A 24,069-nucleotide genomic window follows, 5' to 3' on the forward strand; every position below is an offset into this window, starting at 1 on the left:
GAATCCCCAGGCGAGCAAGACTTCCTGAGCGGCAAGAGAAGCCACCTTAGTGAGAATTCCCTGGGCTGCAAAAGTAAGCAAAATTTCAGCTGCCATCTTCCGTTCCTAACAACGCCAGCAAAGTGCTTTAGCCAGAACTAGAGAAGGCGTTGATTAATGCTCCAAAATGTTGATTTACATATTGATTATAATTATTTATGGCTAATTACGTCACGATCATTTTCTTATAACAAAATTGAAATTTCAAATTGCAATCACGCGGGAAGGTGGTTAATTAATTAGCAACTAAGCATTATTATAGTTCTTAAAATTGCAATCATCTTTATTTTTTTATTTTTTATTTTTTGTGAAGGGGCATTTCAAAATACAAAATTCCATCTTAAATTACCTTTGTCCTTTATTTCTTTTCCAACTGAAACTTTAAAATGCTTTCCAACTTGATTATGTAATTATTTGTTAGATTAAATATTAGATTAGTCATCACGTAATTTAAACTCATCATACAAGAATTCAACACTTTTTTCACTCATCTGATAAAAGGCCACTTCCTGATCTTTTACATCATTGAATGTATATAGATTTTCTCTCGTGAGCATAGCGCATGAGCCGACCATACTCATCATATCCACTCGTCCATAAAAATGAAGGGCTGGGATTTGATTAAACACGTGAAATTATATACCCAATATTCTGGTGCTTAGTCCTGAAGGAAAAAAAAAAAAAAGAAAAAAAAAAAGAAGAATAAAAAAGCAGAAAAGCAATAGAGTGAAAGAACACAGCCGTTAAACATTTGATTAATCACGAAATTGGGTGTAAAGCGCCATTTTAATTTTTAAGTGGTTAAGCAAGGTGTGATAATTATTTTATTTTGAATTTACGATGGATAAATTTAGAGATTATTTTTAACGATTTTCAAGGTAAGAATTATACTAAATTCAAAATCTATTTTAACTAAAAAGCTATTTTCTTTTTGGAGCTTTTAGATTCAAGTCCAAAAACATAAATTGTTTTTAGGACATGTTTTTATTTCTTTTATACTCATTTTTCATTTTCTAAAAATATTAAAATCAATAAAAAATTTCTAAAATTATGCATTTCCAATTCCAAAAAATCTAATTAATATTTTACAACAAAAAACTAATATATCAACATGAATATATCTGTAAAATATTCTACCTTAATTCAAGTAACAAATATATGTTCGAAACCTGCTGCTGGTGTAGAAGCCAAACTTGTGGCCAAAGAGACTGAAATGCCTCTATAAGTCTTCATAGAACCCGAAAAGAGTAGATAAACGTAACTTGTCACCAGTTGCCTCTTAAAAAAAAAAAAAAAAAAAAAACAAATATATGAAAATGCTACTAGTTTTCAAAATTAAAGGTTGAGTTTTCCCTTTTTGGAACGAAAGCAAAAGCCAGTCCCAGTAGAGGAAAAAAATGTGGCGGAGGAGCTTTAGCAGCAGCAGCAGCACCGGCACCGCCGCCGCTACAACCGCGTTGAAGAAGAAGAAATGGGACGCTCTGGTCATCGGAGGCGGCCACAACGGCCTCACAGCAGCCGCATACCTCGCACGCTCGGGCCTATCCGTCGCCGTCCTTGAGCGGCGGCACGTGATTGGCGGGGCCGCCGTTACCGAGGAGCTCGTTCCCGGGTTCAAGTTCTCTCGGTGTAGCTACCTCCAGAGCCTCCTCCGCCCCTCCATCATCAAGTAAAACACATTTGTTCATCTCTTCATTTGTCTATTTGTGCATTTGCATCGTAGAAATGTTTGAATAATTTAATTTTCTACCAAACTATGCCTTACGCCTCCTTCTAACAGAGAATTAGAGCTGCCGCGGCACGGATTGAAGCTGCTGAAGGGGAGTCACTCGTCGTTTACACCCTGTTTGGATGGAAGATATCTTCTTTTGGGGCCAAACAAGGACCATAACCACTCTGAGATTTCCAAGTTCTCCAAAAGAGACGCCGATGCTTATCCAAGGTCTATACTTATACTATCTATAGTCCGTATCCTGTATTTTGAGTTTTGTATTCTGCATTTGGTATTCGATTCGCTCTGGTTTGGTTTTGAATAAATTGATTGTGCAGATATGGGAATCAGCTGGGGAATTTTTGTGAATTTATGGACCCCTTGTTGGATTCAGCTCCCCCTGAATCTTTGCAATGCGAGTCATCTTGCAGTGTTAGTGATCGGTTTAAGAATAAGATGCACAATTTGATGTTTTGGGCTCGGTGTCTAAGACAAGCGGCCGCCTTAGGCCAAAAGGACTTTGTGTAAGAATCATTAATTTTCCTAACAATGTTATAGCTAGAACCAGCATGAATTACTATGGTTATGGAGGTAGGCTAATTGATTTCGGTTTATGATTGTGTGATTATTGGGTTTTGCAGGGAGTTTATGGACCTTTTGTTATCCCCGGCTTCCAAGGTTTTGAATAACTGGTTTGAGGTGATCAACTCATTTCTACATGAGAGTTATCATTTATGATTCATCCAAAGTTCATACATTGTGAAGTTTTTGCATATTATTTTGTTGGTCTTCTCTCTAGTTGATTTTGCTGTTTGCAGTCAGATGTTCTGAAGGCAACCCTTGCAATGGATTCTGTAATAGGAACTACGGTAAGACTTCTCATGAATGGTGGGAGATTTGTTACTTCAAATTTTTTAATACTTGTCGTATATACTGGACATTTTGTGTGTGTATTTTTTTTCTTCTCAAAAGGACTTTCCTACTGTTGTTTAGTCATTTTTCCACGCTGTTTCTTATCTAGGGAAGTGTCCATACACCTGGGAGTGGATATGTTCTACTACATCATGTGATGGGAGAAACTGATGGTGAGCGTGGAATTTGGTCGTAAGTTACTCTATTGCTTGCTTGACGTATTTCTGCCCTTTTTTTTTTTCCAAAATTAGTTTCACATGATATCTTGATAGAAATTCTTGAGATATTCTTTGTTCTTTTCTTGTCAGCTTTCATTTTCTACAATATCTTTCGTTAAACATTTTTGGTTTATCCCTATTTAGACTTGCTCTTAGTATTGGAAACCCAATTTTCGCTATAGGTTTGTTGAAGGTGGGATGGGTTCAGTATCCTTGGCTATCGCTAATGCCGCTAAGGAAGCTGGGGCTCATATTGTAACATGTGCAGAGGTATTTATGTCCAGAAAGGAGCTAGCTTTAGTTTATGCTTCAGTTCTCAAACTTTTTGCGTTCGACAATTCTTTTATATTGTCTCTCTGTATGACTTTATACATTATGCGGTTATCTTGTCTATAGCTACCTTTAACTTTTCAATTTTTGTTGTTCAGGTTCAGCAATTGTTGATTAATGACTCTGGCACTGCGGACGGGGTTAGTTTCTTCTTGCTTCCTGAATGAGGTAGTCTTGAAACTTAAATCTAACTTTTTCGATAGTTTACATGTCTTGTTGTAGGTTTTGCTGACTGATGGCTCACAGGTGCATTCTTCAATTGTTTTATCAAATGCAACCCCTTACAAAACCTTCAAGGTAAAATACTGGGCCTGCATATGTAAATTCAAATATATAGAGAAGACTTGGGCTGTGAGAAATTAGATGGGAAATAACACCTGTGTAAACCTTCAATTTTTTTATAATAAATGCATTTTTAATCTATGTACTATAGGTTTCCATTATATATGACACAGGAGTTGGTACCAGATAATGCTCTTCCTGATGGTTTCGTCCGTGCAATTAAGTATTCTGATTACAGCTCCGTAAGCTCCTTTTATTACTTCTTTTGCTGGGTCGTTCATCTCAAATTTTCCATTTATAATCTTTCCCTTAACTTGAGGTTACTTACCTATCCGCAGGGAACTACAAAAATAAATTTAGCGGTTGATAAATTGCCCCTGTTCAGAAGTTGCAAGATAGGTCATCCGGATGCAGGTCCTCAGCATGTGGGCAGCATTCATATTGGTTCTGAGAGGTATGCTTTTATCTCACCATTATCATTTCCTTGATTCCACATGCTGTGCTTTCTCATATTGTTTCCGTCTCTATTCTATAGCATGGAGGAGTTTCACTTAGCCTGGCAAGATGCTGTCAATGGATTGCCATCGAACAGACCAGTTATTGAGATGACAATTCCCTCTGTACTCGACAAAACTATTTCTCCACCTGGTACATAAAACTTCTTTGCCTTGAACGTGTGTATCATATGTCTCGTTCCTCTAGAAAGCATTCTAGTTCTCATACGACATAATTTAACTCTTTGTAGGCAAGCATGTGATCAACTTGTTTACTCAATATACACCATATAGCCCCTCAGATGGCCACTGGGGAGATACTGTTTACAGAGTGAGTTTTTCATTTTTTTGCAAAAAGATGAGGGGGAAACTCTGTAAGATATCGGAGAAGCAAAATATCTATCTTTTTCTTTCTAGACAAGGCATCAACTCTTTTTGCTTTATTTTTTGTGGCAACTTTACTTCTGATGGAATACTCTTGTGGTGACACAGAAATCTTGCTCTGGGCCTCTGACTAAATCTTTCAAAATGGCATGGTGCTTTTGCAGGAATCATTCGCACAAAAATGTTTTAGCTTGGTTGATGAATATGCACCTGGGTTTAGTTCATCGATCATTGGTTACGACATGTTGACTCCGCCAGACCTTGAAAGGGAGATTGGTTTGACAGGTACTTCAAAACTCAAATCTTTGTGGAAATGTAAGCAGAAGGTTCAGCCAAATTTAGTTCACCTTAAATGATATTAAGGGTTGTGGCCGGAAATGGCAGCTGTTGAACATCACAATACGGAGATGGGAAGTTTGTCAAACAAGCTTGATCTAACTCAAAATATAGCGAAAGTGTGTAATGTTATAATAGACCAAACATTTTCTTCTTTCTATGCATAATCGATGAGATGGCTCATCGTCTCAGCATAATTGTGCACCGAAAAACTCACACTGACTTGTAAATGTTTTTTGACAGGAGGGAATATCTTCCATGGTGCTATGGGATTGGATTCGCTCTTCCTCATGCGACCTGTGAAAGGATGGTATATCTTATGACATTGATTTTACCTGTGACAAAATCTCTTCCTGCTATAGCGCTGCCTTATGTTTACTTGTGTAAGAAGTCATTATCTGTTTATGTTAATTTGGCATACACGATCCAGGTCAAATTACAAAACGCCGCTGAAAGGGCTGTATTTGTGCGGGAGCGGAACCCACCCAGGGGGCGGTGTGATGGGTGCACCCGGGCGTAACGCTGCACGCGTAGTTCTTGAAGATGTGAACAAGCCATTAAAATGATTCTAATCTGACTGGTTTCAATTTGTAGCGGGTGTGCTCCGAAATTTCCAGGCATACGTGGTCGTGTTTGTATCTTGTATCTTGTATCTTCATCCAGCATAGAAAGCGAACAATATGAGACTGCATTATACCTGTTCGTGTTAATTATCTTTTGATCCCTCAAAATTCTTTGGTTTTCCTGCAAATCATGTTGACAAGAAATTGTAGTTTGAAATAAGGGCGGGCAATGGAGCCGAGAAAACCAAGCACACAACCATACTAAACTGACGCTCCGTTTTGGTGGCATATGCTGCCTCCTCGGACTGTACAAGGTGTCTCAAAGGCTCGAAACCAAAAACACACATGCTCAACAGCTCAAGAAAACAGAATATATATATATATATATATATATATATATATATATATATATAACACCGATAACTCAAGCTTGTCACGCGTTTCTTTTTCTTTTTTTTCATGCAAGTATTAAGCCATCCATCAAGCATCCAAATATTTACAAACATCGCACTAATATTGCAAGAGCTCTGCAGTGATTCCTCTCAAAGAAACTTGGAGGATCGGTGCGTGATCAAAAGACAAATATTATAACGAATCACTCTAAACTGCAAACTATCGACTCCGCCAGGAGGAAACAGATTTTGGGACCAGTGAGATGGCATTTGAGGCAGATTCTAACCTGCACCAGAAGTTTAGTGAATCCGTTAACTTTTCAGATGAAAATAAGCAAGCAGACATTCAAAATAGTCAGCAAAAGAACATTGATAGATACGAGGGGGGAGGGGGCGGGAGGGAGAGACGAGAGAGCACCTTGAGATTTCTTCGACGGCCTTCATAACTTCAGTAGAACTTGTTTCCAGCACTTGACCTCCAAAAATGATCTCATCCAATACGGTATGCATCTGTGAAAGAAGAAGATAGTTACCATAAACATATATTGACATTTGGTTTACATAAATGATCATTTTTCAGTAATGACGAGATATTAATCATATATCGACAGCACAACGATGACATAACGACAATACAACGAGGATATAATGACGACATAATAAACACTCATCACTTCTGCAACAAAATGTCAAAATATGTTTATTGTGGCTAATTGCCCAAAAAATAATTGAAGCACAGTTTGAGGGAAATGGTTTCACGAATCAAAGATCACAAACATTTTATTCAGCTACATCTCCTAAACAATAATGAAGTAATCTAACACCCACTCTTTTACGCGAAGTATCAAAGTACATGCAACAAATCACAAGTAAACAATAGTCACGCCAAAACAAAGGGAGTAATTTACCTTGCTGTAATTGAGGACCACATCAAGCTCGCATACATTTTTGAAGCATTTGTCCAATGTTTCCACAAAAACTGAAATAATGAGAATCGAAGTAAGCTAATCATTGCCATGTTCGGTTTGAATATAGGGAGGGCGTGAAAGCTTAGTCTATTGTTCAAGTCAGGACCATATACACAGTAATCCCCATTTCTCATCGAGTCGTGACAAATTAACTGTAACCATAAGGTCTCTGCAAGAAAATTCTCTCCTATTGAACACATTGCATTTCCAATTAGCAATAAACATCTCGAAATTTCAATTTCCAACAATAAAAAGCTTTCCCCTTCTGATTTCAACTAAAATTGCAAGCAATCAATTTGAGAATTCACTACTAGCCAAATGTGCGGTAAATTGTAAATTCGAAACTTTGCAATTCGGTAGCAGCTCTATAAATAGGGATAACGCTAGGTACCTTGAATGAGGTCGAGCATGGCAAGCTCGTTTTCAGAACTATCGAATACAAAGACGAAGTACAAAGTTGCAAAGTGCTTGTACACAAGGCGAGTATCCTGCACAAGAACAAAAAATGATTCATACACAATTTGAGTAATCATTGAGAAAGGAGTAGGAAGAAACGGACCAACTGCTGCAATTCGGATCATACAGAAACATAAAAAGTAGGAAGAATTTGAGAATTTGAGGGAAGATTAGCTAAAATACCGGGCCGAAAATAGACTCGGCGTCCACGAAATTGCTCACATTCTCAGCTCTACTGGATAACACTGCAGAAAAGGAAACCAAACATGAAACCCTAATTTGAATATAAAGATCACAACAAATTGAGTGTCAAGCTAACATCCACATGATTTATGCAGTAAATGAAGCACAAATCACAGTAGACCGAGAAAGAGAACCTCCATAGACGCTGCGTATAAGCTCCTGTTGCTTCTCCGCAGGCTGACCTTAAACACTGTAAAGTCAGCCATTTTTATACAACGATCGTAGAAATAAATGAATAAAATTTTACAGAAAAATAAATAAATAAATATTGAAAATTGGAAGGGGGAGGTGACCTGAAATTCGTAGAACTTGGCAAGGCGAGGCTTCCCCTGCGTGTTTATCACCATCACCGATCGTATCATCTTCTCCAGAAATAACAAGCAAAAAACCGTTTCTTTCTGTATTTTTAGTGAATTTCCACACGACAAAAATGAGATTTGATCTGAGATCCATGCTGGTGCGGTCCCTTGTAATTATGTAAATAAGTAGGGGCCTACTCGTAAATTCGTATGCGGGGAAGCATGGCAGGAGATCCAAATCCGCGCAAGTAGGCGGTTTAAAAAGTATAAATATCAAATAGTGCGCCAGACAATCCCTACACCACCCTAGTCCAATTGAAGTCAAACCGCAACCAGAATCATCGGCGGCGCATCAATGGCGGATCAAGAAGGTGGTGATTCTGAAGACGATGCAATACTGATCCCCGAGACCGCAACGCTCCTTCCATCGACTCAACATTGCCTCCACTCCATCAACTCAGTCGTCTTTATCCGGGAGCTCCGGTCTCAAGGCCTCTCTTTCCAGCTCTGGCCGGCCGCCACCACGATCCTCACTCTCCTCGACGGCCACCACGGCGACCCTAACACCAGTCCCCTGGGACCCACACTCTCGGCCTTGGACATGCGGAAGCGCCCTCTCAAAATCCTCGAGCTCGGCTCCGGAACCGGCCTCGTCGGAATCGCCGCCGCAGCCACGCTCGGGGCTACCGTCACGGTCACTGACCTCCCACACGTCATCCCTAACCTTTTATTCAACGTGGAAGCGAACGCCTCGGTATTGGAAGCCAACGGCGGGATTGTCCAAGTGGCGGCGCTGGGGTGGGGGGAAGCGGGGGACGTGGAGGTGATTGGGCGCGAATTTGATCTTATTCTGGCGTCGGATGTAGTGTATCACGATCATCTCTACGAGCCGTTGCTCAAAACGTTGCGTTTGCTGATATTAGGTGAGGCGAAGGAGAATGAGGAGGGAAGGGTTTTTGTGATGGCCCACCTGAGGCGGTGGAAGAAGGAGTCGGCTTTCTTCAAGAAGGCCAGGAAGGTTTTTGAGGTGGAGGTCTTGCACGTGGACCCCCCGTGCCATGGCTCCAGGGTTGGAGTTACTGTTTTCCGTTTTACCGCGAAGAAGTCGGGTCGGAAAGTGTTGAATTCTACTCACAATACCAATGTCATTGCCTAACCATCAAATTCCATCTTAATTATTCTTGCGTTTTTGCACTTTTTAAATCCTAAACCAGTCTAAATTACGGGAGGGGAATTGGAATTCAACCTCGGATGCAAAGTGACGGGAATACTGACGTTACTAACTGGCGTAACTCATTTTTGCTTGGGTTTATATTCTCAGTTGCCACAAATACAATGCATTTTTAATTTAACTCAAAACGACGACTATTTTTACATTTTACAATCATTACAAAGAAAGCTATAAATAACCAACAAAGAAAGCTCACAACCTCACTCTCACACAATCTACCATGAACCTCTGCCGAACATCGCGCACGGTGGCCACTTGAGCAAAACGAGCGAAACCCGGAATGCTTGGAGTGCCCGGCAAAGTGCATAGTTAAACCACCGCCTTAAAGCTGAGACTTGTGCATGAATTTCAGCATCTGCTAACCGAAAATGGAGGAAAGCGTTTCTTTTAGCCACATATGAATGCTTGATTTTCATCGCTTCCATAGCGGCGATCCTCTGCCCACAGTTTTCATACTTTGCGAGTCTCTAAAGCACACAAAGTGCACTAACGTTTTCCCGTTTGGATACACGGCAAAGACACTTGTTCCTATTTTCTTCCTGCAAAGGGAGCACATGCTATCACTGGTGATCTTCACCACCCCTTTCCTTTGTTCATAGAGTTCATCTTTAACCTGTTTCAGATAATCATTTATTTATTAGTTCAGGTGAACTACGTTTAAAATCGTTGACATAAATAACTCGTTGGGGAATCTCAACCTCATCAAAAAGCATTTTAAATGAGCACTTTACGATGGGACTAAACGAACAAAAGGACATGCGCCAAGGAGAAAAGGAGACTAAAGTAGAACACAGAACTAGGAGTTCAGTATCATCTGCAACAAGATCAAGCCTAAGATACCTACTCACTGCCGAACTAGATTCCAAGCACGATATATTCATACCTGCAGGTTCTCACTTTGCCTCAAACTCTTGATCACTGAAAGGTTCCTGTACGCTTCACTGGATTTTCTCAACAGAGGTCCCATAAATGGAAGCAAGTGCTGCAGATCAACATAGACAAGCATGAACAAACCAGATTAAAGAGACATCGACACCAATGCGTTAATCGAATATTTAAAAAACAGAATTCAAATATTCATTTCCTCAAACTCTTGATCACTATTTGCAAACACATTGCGTTGTGGTCGATAAAATCATATTCTATGAGAATTAATATGATGAATACCTGTAGCTTAGTTTCCCTTGGCAAAAGTTTAAGTGCCTGAGCTCCATTAATTCTGTCCCACCTTTGGCTCAACAAATCGAGGACCTCATCAAGCATGATTGTTGACCCTCCTTCCTCGCCATATTCCTCTGCATCTCCATCACTCCTGCCACTGTCAGTGCTACTTTGACTGACTCTTATGTCAGGTGCCACCTCTATTGCAGCAATTTTTTTAGCACCACGACCTCCTTTACTTTTAACTGTATTTGCAGAACCAACCTTTGGTGTACTGATATTCTGAGGTGATACTAAATTTGTAATTCGTTTCTCAAAGTTCTTGGTTGTTTTCCTCGGATTAAGATAAATTTGTAATAGAGTTAGGTATATATTGCCGGAAGATCTTGAAGATGGTTGATGAATTAAGGAATCATACACTCGATCACAATAGGACAGTGCCAGCTTGGGAACATGAAGCTACAAAAGTCAAGAACTTAATCAACTCAAACAGGATTCACATAATATACATACATAGTCTTTCTAGGATGTGAACATATAGAAAATACCTTGTGAACATAGAGAGATAAGGCAAGCTCATGTTGGTTCATTTTTCCCAACAACATTGCACGCTCTTCGTATAAAGCATCCGCCGGAAGACGTTTCAACAAAGCCTCCGGACTATATCCTGAGATACTCTCTAAAGCAGACAATAATTTCTTTCTTGTTGAGGAGTAAGTTTGCTCATCCCATTTCTGCTGAGCGCTTAAATCTGCATACCAATCAAGTACTTCTGATAGATAGATATGTACCTGCCACATGCACTTAATCCATTAGAATGCAGTTTTGACTAGTAAATACCGGCATACTACTTGCATCACCAATTTACAGAAATTACAACAGAGTCGCTGAAATTGGCAGCAGATATTTTGTTTCTGACAAATCTACCTTTTTAGCTTCTTGGCGAATCCAAATGACCCTTAATCCCAACTTATAATTGGCCTTACCATTTACATTTTGTAGATTATATTTGTGAACCATGCATACATCTTACCATTTCATTTTGCAGATTTCCAGAGACCCCGTTTTCATCCATTGCAAGCATAAGCTCTAAGTATGTGGCCTGCATGTTTGGAGCATGCTGCTTCAAGTAAGAGTTGACCAGGTCTGCTGGAATATTGCCATTCAAAAAGAGCTGAATTGTCTGTGTTGGACAGCTTTCAAGAACAAGCATTGAATACTCCAGGACAAGCATGGGATCAGTCCCACACAGAGGCTGCACATAAGAAAACCGATCATATCTATTTAGGTATTTTACGTATATTTTGGATCCTAATCCTAATAAAACAAGTAATCTGATCAAATAACCAAGTTCCTAAAACAAAACATTCTCCAAAAAAAAAAAAAAATTATGCTGGATGCTAGGAAATGAAACTCCATCCGTTGTATGAAACATTAAAATATAGTTCTATACTTCTGAAATAAACCCTACATCACAATTTTCAGTTCTATATTCCAAAGTATATGGAAAAAACATCAGATGACAGTAATGCTGAAAAAAATTGTAGTGTCCAGTGATATGAAAAATTTTAAATGGTCAGGCAACTTGTGGTTGACTTAGCATTCATAATATACACCACGGATTTCTGTAATCCTACCATCTGGTTCCAGAGTCCAAATTCCAGTTATTGATGAATGTAAATCTTTCAAATCACTAACATGCTCAAATTTCTAGAATATGACTAGCATATTCAAGATCAAAGTCATCAAACAGATTGAGAAAACCTACCTTGAGATATTCAACAATTGACTCAGGCTTTAACTTTTGGATCAGTTCAGTCTGCACTTGGTTAGATTTAGAATCTTCTACCAATTGATGCAAAAGTTTTAGAGCTTCATGGTGCATTGAATTGCACCTGTAAAGTTCTAACAAAGCAGCGTAATGATTATTTTCCTGGAGTATCTCCTTGCATATTTTTACATCACAGTAGTTAAGACCTTTCAGTAATTCCAAAGCCACTGAAGCCTGTCCAGTAAGAAGTAGAGCTTGGAGTAGTGCTGTATCCAGGATTGCAGCCATCTCCCTAGCACCAGAGGTAACTGGAATGCTGCCACGCCCCTTACGTACCAAAGACAACGTGAGTTTGTTGATATCACAATTTAAATAAAAGGTAGTGACCATATCAATATACATAGAGATATTCAAGTTGTGAAGATTCGGACAGGAATGTACACACACAAGGTCATCAATATTGGTCAACTGAGAAAAACTAACTGCTGACATTTGAGTTATGCATGTTTGCCAAAGGCTAATCTTATCTAATATAACAATGCATGGTTCCTTTTGATAACTATGTGCTTCATGCGTAACCAAGCTAACTTTATGTAAGTAACCAACGCATAGCTTTTTGTACTAAAAATCATAAAGAAACAGGGTGGTAAAAACATAAATCTTTTGCCCACCAAAAAAGAAAAAGAAAGAACCATTTCTTAGTTTGCAACCAAAAATGTCACAATATCTGAGTTCTGGCAAACAAAATCTGGAATGCTGGATTTGGTGACACAAAATTCTCATCACATGTTCATAACCCATATGAAATTTGTGTACCAATACCAGATCAATTATTGAAATCACATATAAAACAAATATAACTAGTTTACCTTGTTTGATTTCTTAAGCCTAGATTCATAGGACACAAAATTGTCTCCAACAGCATCTAAAACAACCTCTTCTGTCCCCTCAGCAGTGGCCTTTTCAATTATGCCATATCTTTTTTTCTGTAAGAACTTTACGAGAGCCATGAGAGTGTTATGGCTCATTTTCTTGGACTCGAGTGCTGCACTCTCCTCAGATTCCAGTACAGATGGAAGAGGGTGTTCCATATCATCTGATAAACCAGACGAACCTCTTGAGAGGTATGATGAATCCCCAGAAATATCCATTAGCTTCTCTGGCACAGCAACCATAGTTGTCTTAGGAAGAACCATAGATGGATACAAAGAAAGAACATAGGTTATGTCTACTTGAGATGCTAAAAAGTGCTCCATGGCATCTTCGTAGGCCCCATTATCAAAAAGATGATGAGCATATCTGTAAACAATAACAACAAAATTTAACATATAAAAAGAAATGGCATTAAACTAGCATGATTTATATGCATCAGCAAGTGATGAATTCTTTAAATCCACTGACTGGTTCACACAATTAAAGCGTTTTTAGTATGCTTGGTAAACTTAAGATGAAAGTTTACCAAGCATACTAAAACCGCTGTAATTGTGCGAACCAGTCAGTGGATTTAAAGAATTCATCACTTGCTGATGCATATAAATCAAACTTAAGCATTACATTAGCATCCTCGAACATGTAAAATATAATACAAAGACATAAATTTATTGCAAGTTTGGCCCCAATACATCAGTTTTTTCACATAAGCAGAAAGTATTCACCTCATATGAATTGAGGCCTCCTTTGCAGCTCTAAGACTTGCTTCTTCTGGAGGAAGCATCTTACATAACGCCAACGCTTCATCAAAATCACCAGATGCTGTTAATTGTACAATCTGCAAGGCAAACACACAATTCACACCTCCTTACCAAAGAAGATGGTGCATCTACAATATAAGCTGTAGTCAGCACAGCAAGAGCATCAGGAATACCTGGGCACCAAGAGGAACAGGGAAGAGACCATAAACAGCATTCTCTAATGCAACAATTACAGCATTGTTGCTCTGTAGAATACGACAAGCATTTCTAAGAACAACCGTCTGTATCAAAGGATAGGGATCCCTGAGCGACCGAACCTGCAAAAGGCATATCTTCCCTGTGTCTTGTAAAATTTTAAAAGCAGAAATAAGTACTTCTTTCTTTAGGAATATGAGGCCCAACGTACCTCAACATATCTTGGTAATAAAGCAATTGCATATGGCTTCTGAATAACAACAACATTCGGGGGATCCGACCAACAAACCCTGCCTTCTTGACAAAGCTTCCCGTTTTGGTCCACAAAAACCCCAATGTTATCCTAGAACACGAGAACACGCTTATCACTAATCAGTATTGCTTTTAGGAACCCTTCTACTATACATCAATGTACATACAGCCTTAAAATTCAGCAAAGTATGCCATATATTGATGTTCTCTAAATTTTTTGCGCTTTTATTCCAAAACGCAAACCAAATGGGACACACGGCAAAAGCAAGTACCTTTCCGAGAAGAAGCTCTCCGGAAGGAAGAGAAACCACCAGCGGCGGCGCTATTCTCCCCGAAGGAAACACCTCAGACAATGCACCATTTGTAGAATTCAGTATCATATACTCTCTTCTAATCCCTATGCATATATTTTCTCCACACCATGACATCGACTTCACCACATCTGGGACCCCAAATTCCTTCACTTCCACAAACCCTCGTCCACCTAAACACATTCAATTCCCAAATGATTTCAAAATTCGAGCATTTTCAACTTAAATTCCTAAACACAAAAATAATAAGAATTAAAATTCATGTGAATTACCGTCGTGCCGGAAAATACAGACCCGCTTCTGCCTCGCGAAGCAGAGGAATCCTCTGCGGTCGTCCCACGAGTAGACATTGGCGCCCTTCGCCTTCGTGATCACGGCGATGGTGCCCAGGTTCGGGAGGCCGTGAAACGCAATCGACTCCGAGAGGGAAAGGAGGAGCTCTCGGGATTCCAGGACCTCCATTGAAACCAAGGGCTTCTTTGAGAAACCGGCGACGTTCCTCTCAAGCGCGTACGGTTCCTTCTGGAGCTTGTGCGCGTGGTAATCAGACGGCGGAGTGCGGTCGGAGCCGGAGGAGTCTGGAGCGTAGATTTTGAGAGATCCATCGGAGCAGCCGAGGAGGAGCTTCGGACCGTAGGATTCGATGGCTTCGATCTTCGTCGGGCAGTCACCGATGAGCTCGAAGGAATCATAGGCACTGTGTACCATGTCGTCGTTGTCCTTTGCTCGGAATATTATGTTGGCTGTTATAGTGCTAGTGAGTCGTACGACGCCGTTTCAGTTGTATACACTATAACAACTAACTTTCAAACGCAATCCAGTGAAAACTTCAGACAAAGGACACATACGCACCAAAATAACAGAATATTAGCTGATTTCAATTTCGTCGTAAAATATTTAGAACATTCCAAATAATTATGTAATGTTTCATTGACAGCAAAGCAAACATGAACACGTACTTTATGGACCTCTAAATTTTCACTATTGGTCATTTTATCTAAGCTAAATTTTAAATTTGTAAATAATTATGCACATTATCACTTAACGCTAGTGATTTAATTTTTTATATCTTAAATAGTTATTTAAAATATTTTAGAAAAATAAGAATTTATTTACAATTTCTCGTAAAAGTTAAATATTTATATGTACTTAACCCCAATATTTAGTTTAAATTATTTTTTTCTCAAATACATTTCTAACACCACATCTCCCATACAATATTTCTAACACCCCAATATTTAGTTCAAATACATTTCAACACCAAGTTTATTGTTTTAGTTGGTTATGCTTAACTGTCTCAGACAAGGGTAAAAGGGAATCGGCTTAGAAAAAAAAAAATTAAATAAATTGCTTTCTAATCCATCATCTATGGACGTGATTTCCACCCAAATGGATATTACTTGGGTTTACCAAAGTTAGTAATCAAAGGCCAGGGGAGTTAGCTCAGTTAGTAACGTCTCTGTTTTGTATGCCGCCGCATCAAAGTTTGAGTTCTGTTGCTAGCAATTCTCGTTGGTACACAATCTATAAATTCTTACTTAAATCCATATCGGTGGTAACTGGCAATTAAGTGTCACGCATAAGTTCTTCAGACTCAAGGTTGTGAGTATGTGCCCTAACGCTAGTGGTAAGAGTAACTAATCTCCCTATAAACTTTCTATTACCCAAAAAAAAAAAAAAAAAGGTTAGTAACCAAAGATACTTCAAAAAGGGACTGTGTGAAAATAGCAAAATAAATGTGGGGAAAATGTAAAAGGATCGTAATAAAAGAGATTAGCATGTGAATTGAAGAAAACAAAGTTTAAAAATACTTCCAATAAAAAAAGGGACTGTGTGAAAATAGCAGAATAAATGTGGGTGAAAAATATAAGAACAAAAAAATTGGTCCCGGCGGGGCTCGAACCCGCGACCTTCGGCTCATAAGACCAACGCTCTAACCAACTGAGCTACGGGACCATGATGTTAACTTTTTACACAATATTATTAATGTACGTTTTCTTTTGTTCTGGTCCTTCTTCCCGCCTATGGTAAATTACCAGTGAACGTCAATTACCAGAAAATTTTAAACTAAAAAATTAAAAATTAAAGAAAAACTAACGAAAAGTTCAAATTTTTTTTTTAATTTTAATGAAAAATGACAAATAAAGTTGCAATGAATAATATTAAAAAAAGGTAAAAATATAGTTTTTCGTTAAAAATGAACAGTACCAGAGAGTGTTTCATTAAACTTTCTTTAATTAATAACAGAGCTAAGGTAAATGCCCAAATTTTCAAAGCTTTTAACTTAGCAAAGTTAATTCATGTATACGAGGGAGATTCTGCTGCATAACTGTTTTTTATTCTTTCACTTTTATTTGTTACTAATAACAATATTATAAACAAAGCGATATGAGAAATAAAAAGACAAAATAAAGAACTGATTACATGCAAGATTTTGTTGATACTACAAAATAATTCTTACCAAATTTCCCACTTTTAGTAAAAAAATTTCTTCTTTACATTACACGTGGTTTAGTTGTTATGTACAATGATACATTTTTATATTAAGAAGTGAAAAATGAATTAGTTACGAATTCGTCATTTATGAGATTCAAACCTAAAACTTCTTAAATGAAGACCAATACTACTTAGAGAATAATAGAAGTAGCACACGTGACTTATATTTAATTGCTTCTTATTGAGAAATTTGGAAATATAATCATTTGGTAACCTAATTTTTCCAATTCTTATAAAACTAACTAAAATTGACATTCAAAAGACTTAATTAGCCTTGGACTAAAATTCTATTTTTCTCCTAAAGTTGTGATTTTTTTACTCTCAACCCCATTGAACCGCTAGGGTCTAGATACAACTGCAATGCTCTGTTATCTCTGCTAAAAAATATTACCCCAAGAGAACAACACACCAATCACTTGACCCCAAGAAATTAAGGCCCTCTGCCGCATGATGAGTTTCACGATTGTTACCCGATTAGTAATACAGTAGTTATTGAGCGATGTATGAGTTTGAGATAAGTATTTGAGACGTCGAGTAGTAAATTCAATCTTTGTAATATTACTTACTTTTTTAAAAATTTTGGAATATAGCCATTTTAGAGAACAAGCTAATTAAAATATGGCTTATTTTTTATAATTCTTGCCAAACTTGCAATTCAAAAGACTAAATTATTGTAAGACTAAAACTTTCTCTTTAAAAAATGAGGTCTCGAGTAATAATACAAAGATATTATAAAAAAGTCAAAATTAGAGGAATAATTTTTTTAATGGTAGGTGCAAGGTAGATGTAAAATACCACACTAAAACTATAGCACAAGAGGATAACAAATAAAAGACAGAGATATAGATGATGTTACTGATATTTTTCTCTTGTTCTCTTCTTCTTATATTTTCTATAACTTGAAAACATACAGAGTGCTTTATTTATAGAGCAACTCCAAACTGATGTATTAACTGCATATTGAAATTTACGACACTTCCTTTGACAATACAATTTCTATGTATTTACATATTCAATTTTTACTTTGCATGAGCATTGAAAACTTCGCATGCTGAAGACTTTTGCTAGTATACTGTGGGCATTCATTATCCAGACTTTTCAACAAAAGATAATAATAAAATCTCGCCCACTTGAGCTCTTGACCAGGTAAGCTGTGAAGCATTGAAAAAACTTGGACCGCATACTGTAAGGGGAAGGAAGAAGAAGAAGAAGATGACGTTGGGTCTGATCAATGCGAATCCCGTGGTCCACGCTAAGAAGGAAAGGGTTGCTCGCACCGAAGATCTCCACGCCGACGACGCTGTCGATCCTCTCGATATCTATGATATCCTTTCCAATTCCATCTCTCACTGCCTTACCCTTTTTTTATTTTATTTAATTTTATTTTCTGATTTAATTTTGTAAAAGCTTGGTTAAACTTTTTGCGATCCTTGACTGGAAATTGTAAATTTCGTGAGGGATATTAGAGATCCGGAGCACCCCTATTCGTTAGAGCAGCTCAGCGTGCTTTCAGAGGAGTCCATCACAGTGGATGACAAGCTCGGTCGTATTCTGTGAGTATTATCATTTCTCAGTTTTCAGCTTCAATTTTTTTTTTTTTTTTTGCTGGTGATGTGGATTCTGGGGTTTTAAAGAAATCACCAAAGTTTGGATTTTTTTTTTTAAATTTTTTGCTTGAAGGATAACTTTTACGCCGACAATTCAGCATTGCAGTATGGCAACAGTGATAGGTCTGTGCCTGAGAGTTAAACTAAAACATTGCTTCCCTCCTCATTACAAGGTGAGTTTGCTTGCTATGTAATTTTGATGGAGTTGGATTGAATTTTAGAGATTCCATGTAAAATTTTGAGTTAATTCGCTCAAGTTCTTGGTGAGATTTGACAATGCTTAAAATACACTACAAAATCTCTCAAATTCCCTCGAATTCCCCAACATTTTAAAATCCTTCAAAATCAATTTCTAATTGAATACACCTAGAATGTTATAAACTCCTTTAAAATCCTGATTGAATACACCTTGACTTAGAATCACTTAAAATCCTGATTGAATACGAATACACCTGGATTTGTAAAAATAATTAAAATCTCTCTAAATCCCAATTGAATACACCCACCCTTAATTTATCCAATGCCTTCTGATTTAGTTATGCGAAAATTCTATGGTGCCTTCGGATCCCTTAGTTTTTAGTTATGACTCTATCAATTTTGGTAGTTGCAATGGGGACCAAAATTTGATGCTCTTTAGTACAAACTCTCATGGTGCTAGATGAGACCCATCATTCTCTATTTCTCTTGGATAGTTCTCACCCAATTATTTGCTAGTTGATTAATGTGATACTTGATGTGTACTTGTTACATTAATATGACGGTTACAATCATCTGTTTTTTGGCACCTAATGCAATTAGAAAATGTCATCCCCTTGCACCACACACTACGTGTTCACTCCATTTTTTGATCGGGGTTGAAGAAATCAATACTAGGGATCAGCACAAATTAGCCTCCCATGTGGGCTGTGACTGCCAACTTAGTTTTCCCCATTTGGAGTCACTAAACTATCTTTGGCGTGTTAAAAGTGTCCCAAGTTTTATCTTAATTGACAACCAATTTAATCCAGAACCAGTGCCAAAGCCGGGTTTTATTTTGGTAATTGGTGTATTTTGAGAAATAAGTTTGAAACGATAATGAGAAATAACATGCAAATAGACTTGTTCTGGCGTTTATGTTTTCTGATGTTAGATATCTAGCTTTTCTTTTGTCAGAGATTTTAGATATATCATTGATCTGCTTTGCATTGTAATTGTTTAGCTATTGTCTTAACCATACGTTTGATGATGCATTAAAACAGGTTGACATTAAAGTATCTCCAGGGTCTCATGCAAATGAAGAATCAGGTAATCTCTTTTCCCCTGTTTAGCCTCAAAAAAAATGACTAAGAAATCTTGTCACAATATCATCTTCAGAAAGGGCTGTTGTCAGTAACTTGGCGTCCTGTCCTGGCTAGTTACGTGGCATATTTGTAACTTTGTATTGTGCGTAGGGAATTGTTGGACCACTCATTTAGGCAAGAACAGAAATGATTGGGTTATATGTTTTATGAAAGCAGGGAAAATAAATCCTATATGCTTTAAGTAGTTTTGACAAATGTTACCACTTTCCAAACCGGTTTTTGGTGCCTCAAGATGTTTTCGCTTAGATACACATGATCCATCGATGACACATATCTTGGCTTCCACTGATAACATGTCAAGTATCAAGAACGCATCAAACATAGTTTGTGAATTTCCAGTGTGCGAGGAGTAACTTTTCTTCATTGCATTTTGACATCTTTCTTGTGAAAAAATATTCAAGACTCAGATTTGAAATTTGTTTCTTTCCGTTTTTCTAGTTAACAAGCAGTTGAACGATAAAGAAAGAATTGCTGCTGCACTGGAGAATCCCAACCTTCGCCAACTTGTGGACGAGTGCCTGTATTCCAATGAACTCTGACCAAGTAAACTTCACAGCTCAAAACCCACTGTACAAAGGGAACCTCAGTAATGCATATGCTATAAGAACCTGTTTTGTTGTAATATTACTCGGCATGTTCGTCTCTATATAAAGGAGTTGCTTTGCAGTGAGTGGCCTTGTTATGTCTGCATGAAATTCAACTGCAAAGATATCAGGTAATATAGGAAACCAGAAGTTGCAATATCCAGTGACTTGTTTTGTAAGCTATGCACATTGTCTCTAGGTTGTGTTTGGATTTGTGTAATAATGTGCCTTGTTTGTCTTCCTTCAGAGGTCTTGCCTTGTATCATGGTTCATATTCATGGGAATCAGTAAGTAGAGCCTCTTAGGTGAATGGTTAGCTTTCGCAGTCGTAGTCTGAAAGTTCTCTAATACCGTCTTATGTAATATTTCGGCGTAGAAGGAAATGAAATGAATGGCTGAGTCAATATGCTATTTTCCTTCTTTGGTATCGGGGTGAGTGGGAAGAAACAAAGGATGCGAAAATAAATGCTCTTAACCATATGAATAAGACCTTCCGACCCGCTATGTCATATGTTGACGTTGCAACGTTGATATCGGGCGAGCCTTGTGACATTAAGTCACTGGTATGCTGTCAACAAGTGAAGTTTGCCTTTGTGATGGATGTGAAACATTGCAGCAATTGGAGTGTAGGGGAGTTGTTAAATCAAGTGAAAATATTATAGAAAAGTCCATTAAAAAACATAGAATGTCAGGAAAACAACACAGAGGTTACGATTTCCCTCGTAATTAGCAGTTAAGCACAGTAGTTCAAATGCTTAATAACCCGCAGAGAGGAACTGAACCATGAATCCTCCCAGTCCTCATTCAGAATATGAAACAAAGACAAATATAAGTAGGTCCAGCTTGAAGCCTTGTACTCATTGTATCCCTTTAAATTCTTACTGTACTTCGCTGGGCGGGGCAGGGTTAATCAGCTAGCCACAGGTGCGACGGGGAGAGGCTCCGGTGCCACCTCTGCTCCAGAATGCCCATTTGTTATATGGCAAGGCTTCTCGTCAAATCCCCAGAACTTGGCAGTTTTCACATCATCCTCCGCCATCATTCGTGAAAACTCCTCATGGTCATACTTGAGGGTGGCTTGTCCCCCAAGCTCGCTCGGAAGATTTTCAACATCAAAGAATGTCTTCATGAGCTCCACACTTTCTTTACCTTTAGGGTATACAAACTTCACCTTCTGAAAGGTCTTGGGATCCAGGAAGTACTTGACAGCCTACACAAACGAAAGGCAGCAGGAAGTTCATCAAAGGACATATATAGCTGTTAAGCGACAAATATTGTGGCGCTAAATATAAGTAAGTGAAGTCAAACTTTAATGAGATCTCACTAAGTCACGGCCCTGACAGTAATCCCAACGAAATCTCACTAAGTTGCCTTCCAGTGTTCTATTAACTAAACGTTTATATTCTGAAAGGAAAAAAAAAAAAAATTGAAATATTGATACTTCAAATTAAGTTCGTACCTTCCAGAATGCCTGAAAAATTCTTGGTGGGTTATACAGGAATGCAACCGCAAGCCTCTCGGGGTAATGGTTCTGTAGAATGTTAATAATATCCCGGGCTGTCTTGACGGTGACATTGGTGTTGATTGAGAATCCAGTGAAGTCAACCAACCACGACATTTGTTCTTGACCTTGAGGAAGGTTGAGGATACCATTTTCTATAAGATAGACTAAATGGCGGATATTATCTTCGGGCGAGTTTGTGTTCTGAAAGAACAAACAAAAAACGAAAAAAGAAAGGCAACGAGTTAAATCTGTTCACTATAAGCCTACTGAAAGTGTAACCGTGTTTTGGAGGGTGGGGAGGATAGCCTACTACAGACCTGCTTTGCCGGCCTCATTATAAGCACGCTCCTCCCAAGTCGATCATGGAAAGTAGCTCTGGATACTTTGCCAGTCTCACCTTCATGCGCTATTTCATGCTGAACAATGGCATGTTTCGATGGTAAGTACAAACTTAAATCAAACCCAAAAAGTGAATTGAAATTTATCATCAGTAAGTATGACGGGCGATAACCTATGTGCAATGCACAGAAGTAAGTTGCAGAATAGGTAAGGGAATTATATGAACAAATTCATACGCAATGTGGTTAGAGAACACCATCCGACTCCATATTAAGTTTTTATTCTGCCATATATTTGATGAAAACAAAATAACTTACCCAACGGGTTTCTTCTGGCTTATAAGTTGCCCTCCACCTCAGCGTCTCTTCAAGCATTTTCTTCGCCTTATCAAGGTTCCAGCTCCGAGCTTCCAAATATCTCCGAAGGCATCCATCGGCGCAGTACTTCAAATTACGTCCAGATAGGGGGCCAAGTGCAGCCCTGAGTTCTTTGACCTGATTGTACATTTGTGTCATTCAACATCAGATTTCTATAGCGCACACAGCTTTGTTTTTTTCAATAAAGATTGGAAGGTAAGGTTTAATTTTTCTAGCTGACTTGACAATTATGATCGTGTGTACGCCGGAGAGGCAGATCGATTTACTTGAGATACAAAACCCCTTTGGATTGCAAGTTGTACACTTTTGCTATTACTACAAACCAGAAACGTAATTGGATTCGTTACCTTTGCATCTTTTTGTGCAGAATCATGCTCAGGGGTTGGTTTTTGAGATTGTCTTCTCAAAAGATACATGTTGCTCACCAATTGACCTCACTTTTCACCCTACAGTAAATAACATAAATAATTAAAAAGTTCAAAAATAGTATAACAAAAAAAATCCTCTTTCAAATACAATTATACAACAAGTGAATCCAGAACAATGTAATAAAATAAAACCATTTGGGTTTCCCACTTCTCCGAAAATATGGGAAAATTACATGGTCTTCAAGTTCAATGTAAAGTTCACCAAATATTTAACCGCACCGCCTAGTTTCATATTTGGCCAACTCCCTCTTGGTTAAAGCAATCACACTAATTTCCAACACTAATATTTTACCAAAAAAAAAAAAAAAAAAAATCTAACGCAATCAGGTAAAATCATTCAAGATCCATTGGGAGAAATGGAGAAAGGGGGTGTAGCTACAATTATTGGATCATCATTTGGGAGTGACAGATCTCCTAAAACATCACAGAAACATGATAAAATACAAAATAGCAAATTGAGTAAGTGTTGGGCAGCTGTGTAATTGCAAAAACAGCCGAAAAATCTCATCTTTTTTGTTGGGGACAGAAGGAATTGAATACCTTTGAATGTACCTTTGGTTTGATGAGAGGAGAGAGTGAAATGCAAGAGATCCCTGTGGGCAAGCAATTAAGGTAGAGCTTTGTGCTTGTAATTTTATGGCAATTAAAAATGTTTTAGAGAGAGAATGTGTTTGGCTTGATGACGCTGATTTTTGACCTTGAAGGGGGTGGCATTTGGTGAGATTTACCGGATGCGAGGATTGAGGTCGATGGGAAGAAGAAGGGAATAATGGTTGGGATTTATAATATACTGGCAAGTAATTGGTGTGCTGCTGTGTGTGAGTCGAGAGTCGAGGACACCAAAGTTGGCTAATTTTGTCAACTTAATTTAATTTCGGATAATAATAAAAAATTAGTTGAAAATATTGAAATGTAGTGTAAAGTGGAACACTATGGTTAGGTAATTATTGAAAAAAAAATACAATTTTTTATATTTTTAATTAGTTTTTTTTATAATTTTTTAATAATTTAAATTGTGACTTAGGTCAGCCTTGCATCACATACGCAAAGCGCTAGGCTAGGCAATTATTGTCTGACTTTTCCATCTGGCTAGCCTTGAGCCCAATTGCCCAAGCGGGCTGTAGTGTTTTGGGAAAGGGGGAAGTGGAATGGGTT

At 38.1% G+C, this 24,069-nt stretch overlaps 6 protein-coding genes and 1 non-coding gene across 9 annotated transcripts; 3 read left to right on the forward strand and 4 right to left on the reverse strand.

Moving 5' to 3' along the window:
* Positions 1–1,391: 1,391 nt before the first annotated feature.
* LOC137747824 (uncharacterized) lies at positions 1,392–5,514 on the forward strand. Its single transcript, XM_068487968.1, has 16 exons — positions 1,392–1,708; positions 1,820–1,981; positions 2,089–2,274; positions 2,392–2,449; positions 2,569–2,619; positions 2,772–2,854; positions 3,063–3,150; positions 3,309–3,350; positions 3,433–3,507; positions 3,666–3,734; positions 3,831–3,946; positions 4,028–4,140; positions 4,238–4,317; positions 4,535–4,655; positions 4,950–5,016; positions 5,137–5,514. Exons 1-16 carry the CDS (start codon positions 1,437–1,439, stop codon positions 5,270–5,272), a joined length of 1,719 nt encoding a protein of 572 aa, XP_068344069.1. The 5' UTR covers positions 1,392–1,436; the 3' UTR covers positions 5,273–5,514.
* Positions 5,515–5,693: 179 nt separating this feature from the next.
* Positions 5,694–7,768, reverse strand: LOC137740913 (AP-3 complex subunit sigma-like). The gene is made up of 7 exons (XM_068480722.1): positions 7,622–7,768; positions 7,463–7,505; positions 7,269–7,330; positions 7,021–7,117; positions 6,570–6,640; positions 6,080–6,171; positions 5,694–5,948 (listed from the first exon to the last, which is right to left on the reverse strand). The coding sequence occupies exons 1-7, from the start codon at positions 7,688–7,690 to the stop codon at positions 5,882–5,884; spliced, it is 501 nt and encodes a 166-aa protein (XP_068336823.1). The 5' UTR covers positions 7,691–7,768; the 3' UTR covers positions 5,694–5,881.
* Positions 7,769–7,868: 100 nt separating this feature from the next.
* Positions 7,869–8,805, forward strand: LOC137740904 (uncharacterized). Its single transcript, XM_068480710.1, has one exon. The coding sequence runs from the start codon at positions 7,983–7,985 to the stop codon at positions 8,781–8,783; it is 801 nt and encodes a 266-aa protein (XP_068336811.1). The 5' UTR covers positions 7,869–7,982; the 3' UTR covers positions 8,784–8,805.
* Positions 8,806–8,909: 104 nt separating this feature from the next.
* Positions 8,910–15,061, reverse strand: LOC137740894 (vacuolar sorting protein 39-like). Its single transcript, XM_068480701.1, has 12 exons — positions 14,512–15,061; positions 14,201–14,412; positions 13,888–14,019; positions 13,655–13,798; positions 13,446–13,558; positions 12,660–13,089; positions 11,788–12,117; positions 11,053–11,274; positions 10,568–10,810; positions 10,026–10,478; positions 9,742–9,840; positions 8,910–9,471 (listed from the first exon to the last, which is right to left on the reverse strand). Exons 1-12 carry the CDS (start codon positions 14,945–14,947, stop codon positions 9,271–9,273), a joined length of 3,015 nt encoding a protein of 1,004 aa, XP_068336802.1. The 5' UTR covers positions 14,948–15,061; the 3' UTR covers positions 8,910–9,270.
* A 1,060-nt stretch (positions 15,062–16,121) lies between these two features.
* On the reverse strand, positions 16,122–16,195 carry TRNAI-UAU (transfer RNA isoleucine (anticodon UAU)). Its single transcript has one exon. It is a non-coding gene; the product is annotated as a tRNA-Ile (tRNA).
* Positions 16,196–17,843: 1,648 nt separating this feature from the next.
* On the forward strand, positions 17,844–20,673 carry LOC137713154 (protein AE7-like 1). Its single transcript, XM_068452422.1, has 5 exons — positions 17,844–18,059; positions 18,183–18,288; positions 18,416–18,515; positions 19,581–19,626; positions 20,121–20,673. The coding sequence occupies exons 1-5, from the start codon at positions 17,948–17,950 to the stop codon at positions 20,219–20,221; spliced, it is 465 nt and encodes a 154-aa protein (XP_068308523.1). The 5' UTR covers positions 17,844–17,947; the 3' UTR covers positions 20,222–20,673.
* Positions 20,674–20,794: 121 nt separating this feature from the next.
* LOC137713133 (uncharacterized) lies at positions 20,795–23,645 on the reverse strand. Of its 3 annotated transcripts, none has more exons than XM_068452411.1 (6): positions 23,467–23,645; positions 22,834–22,923; positions 22,427–22,603; positions 22,088–22,186; positions 21,726–21,971; positions 20,795–21,476 (listed from the first exon to the last, which is right to left on the reverse strand). In XM_068452411.1, exons 2-6 carry the CDS (start codon positions 22,900–22,902, stop codon positions 21,177–21,179), a joined length of 891 nt encoding a protein of 296 aa, XP_068308512.1. In that variant the 5' UTR covers positions 22,903–22,923; positions 23,467–23,645; the 3' UTR covers positions 20,795–21,176. The 3 variants fall into 3 exon arrangements, with proteins under 3 accessions (XP_068308512.1, XP_068308497.1, XP_068308505.1); XM_068452396.1 differs by having other exon boundaries at positions 22,834–22,932; XM_068452404.1 differs by lacking the exon at positions 23,467–23,645 and having other exon boundaries at positions 22,834–23,214.
* Positions 23,646–24,069: the final 424 nt, after the last annotated feature.

Source organism: Pyrus communis, chromosome 1 (assembly GCF_963583255.1).
Source record: "Pyrus communis chromosome 1, drPyrComm1.1, whole genome shotgun sequence".
Taxonomy (NCBI): domain Eukaryota; kingdom Viridiplantae; phylum Streptophyta; class Magnoliopsida; order Rosales; family Rosaceae; genus Pyrus; species Pyrus communis.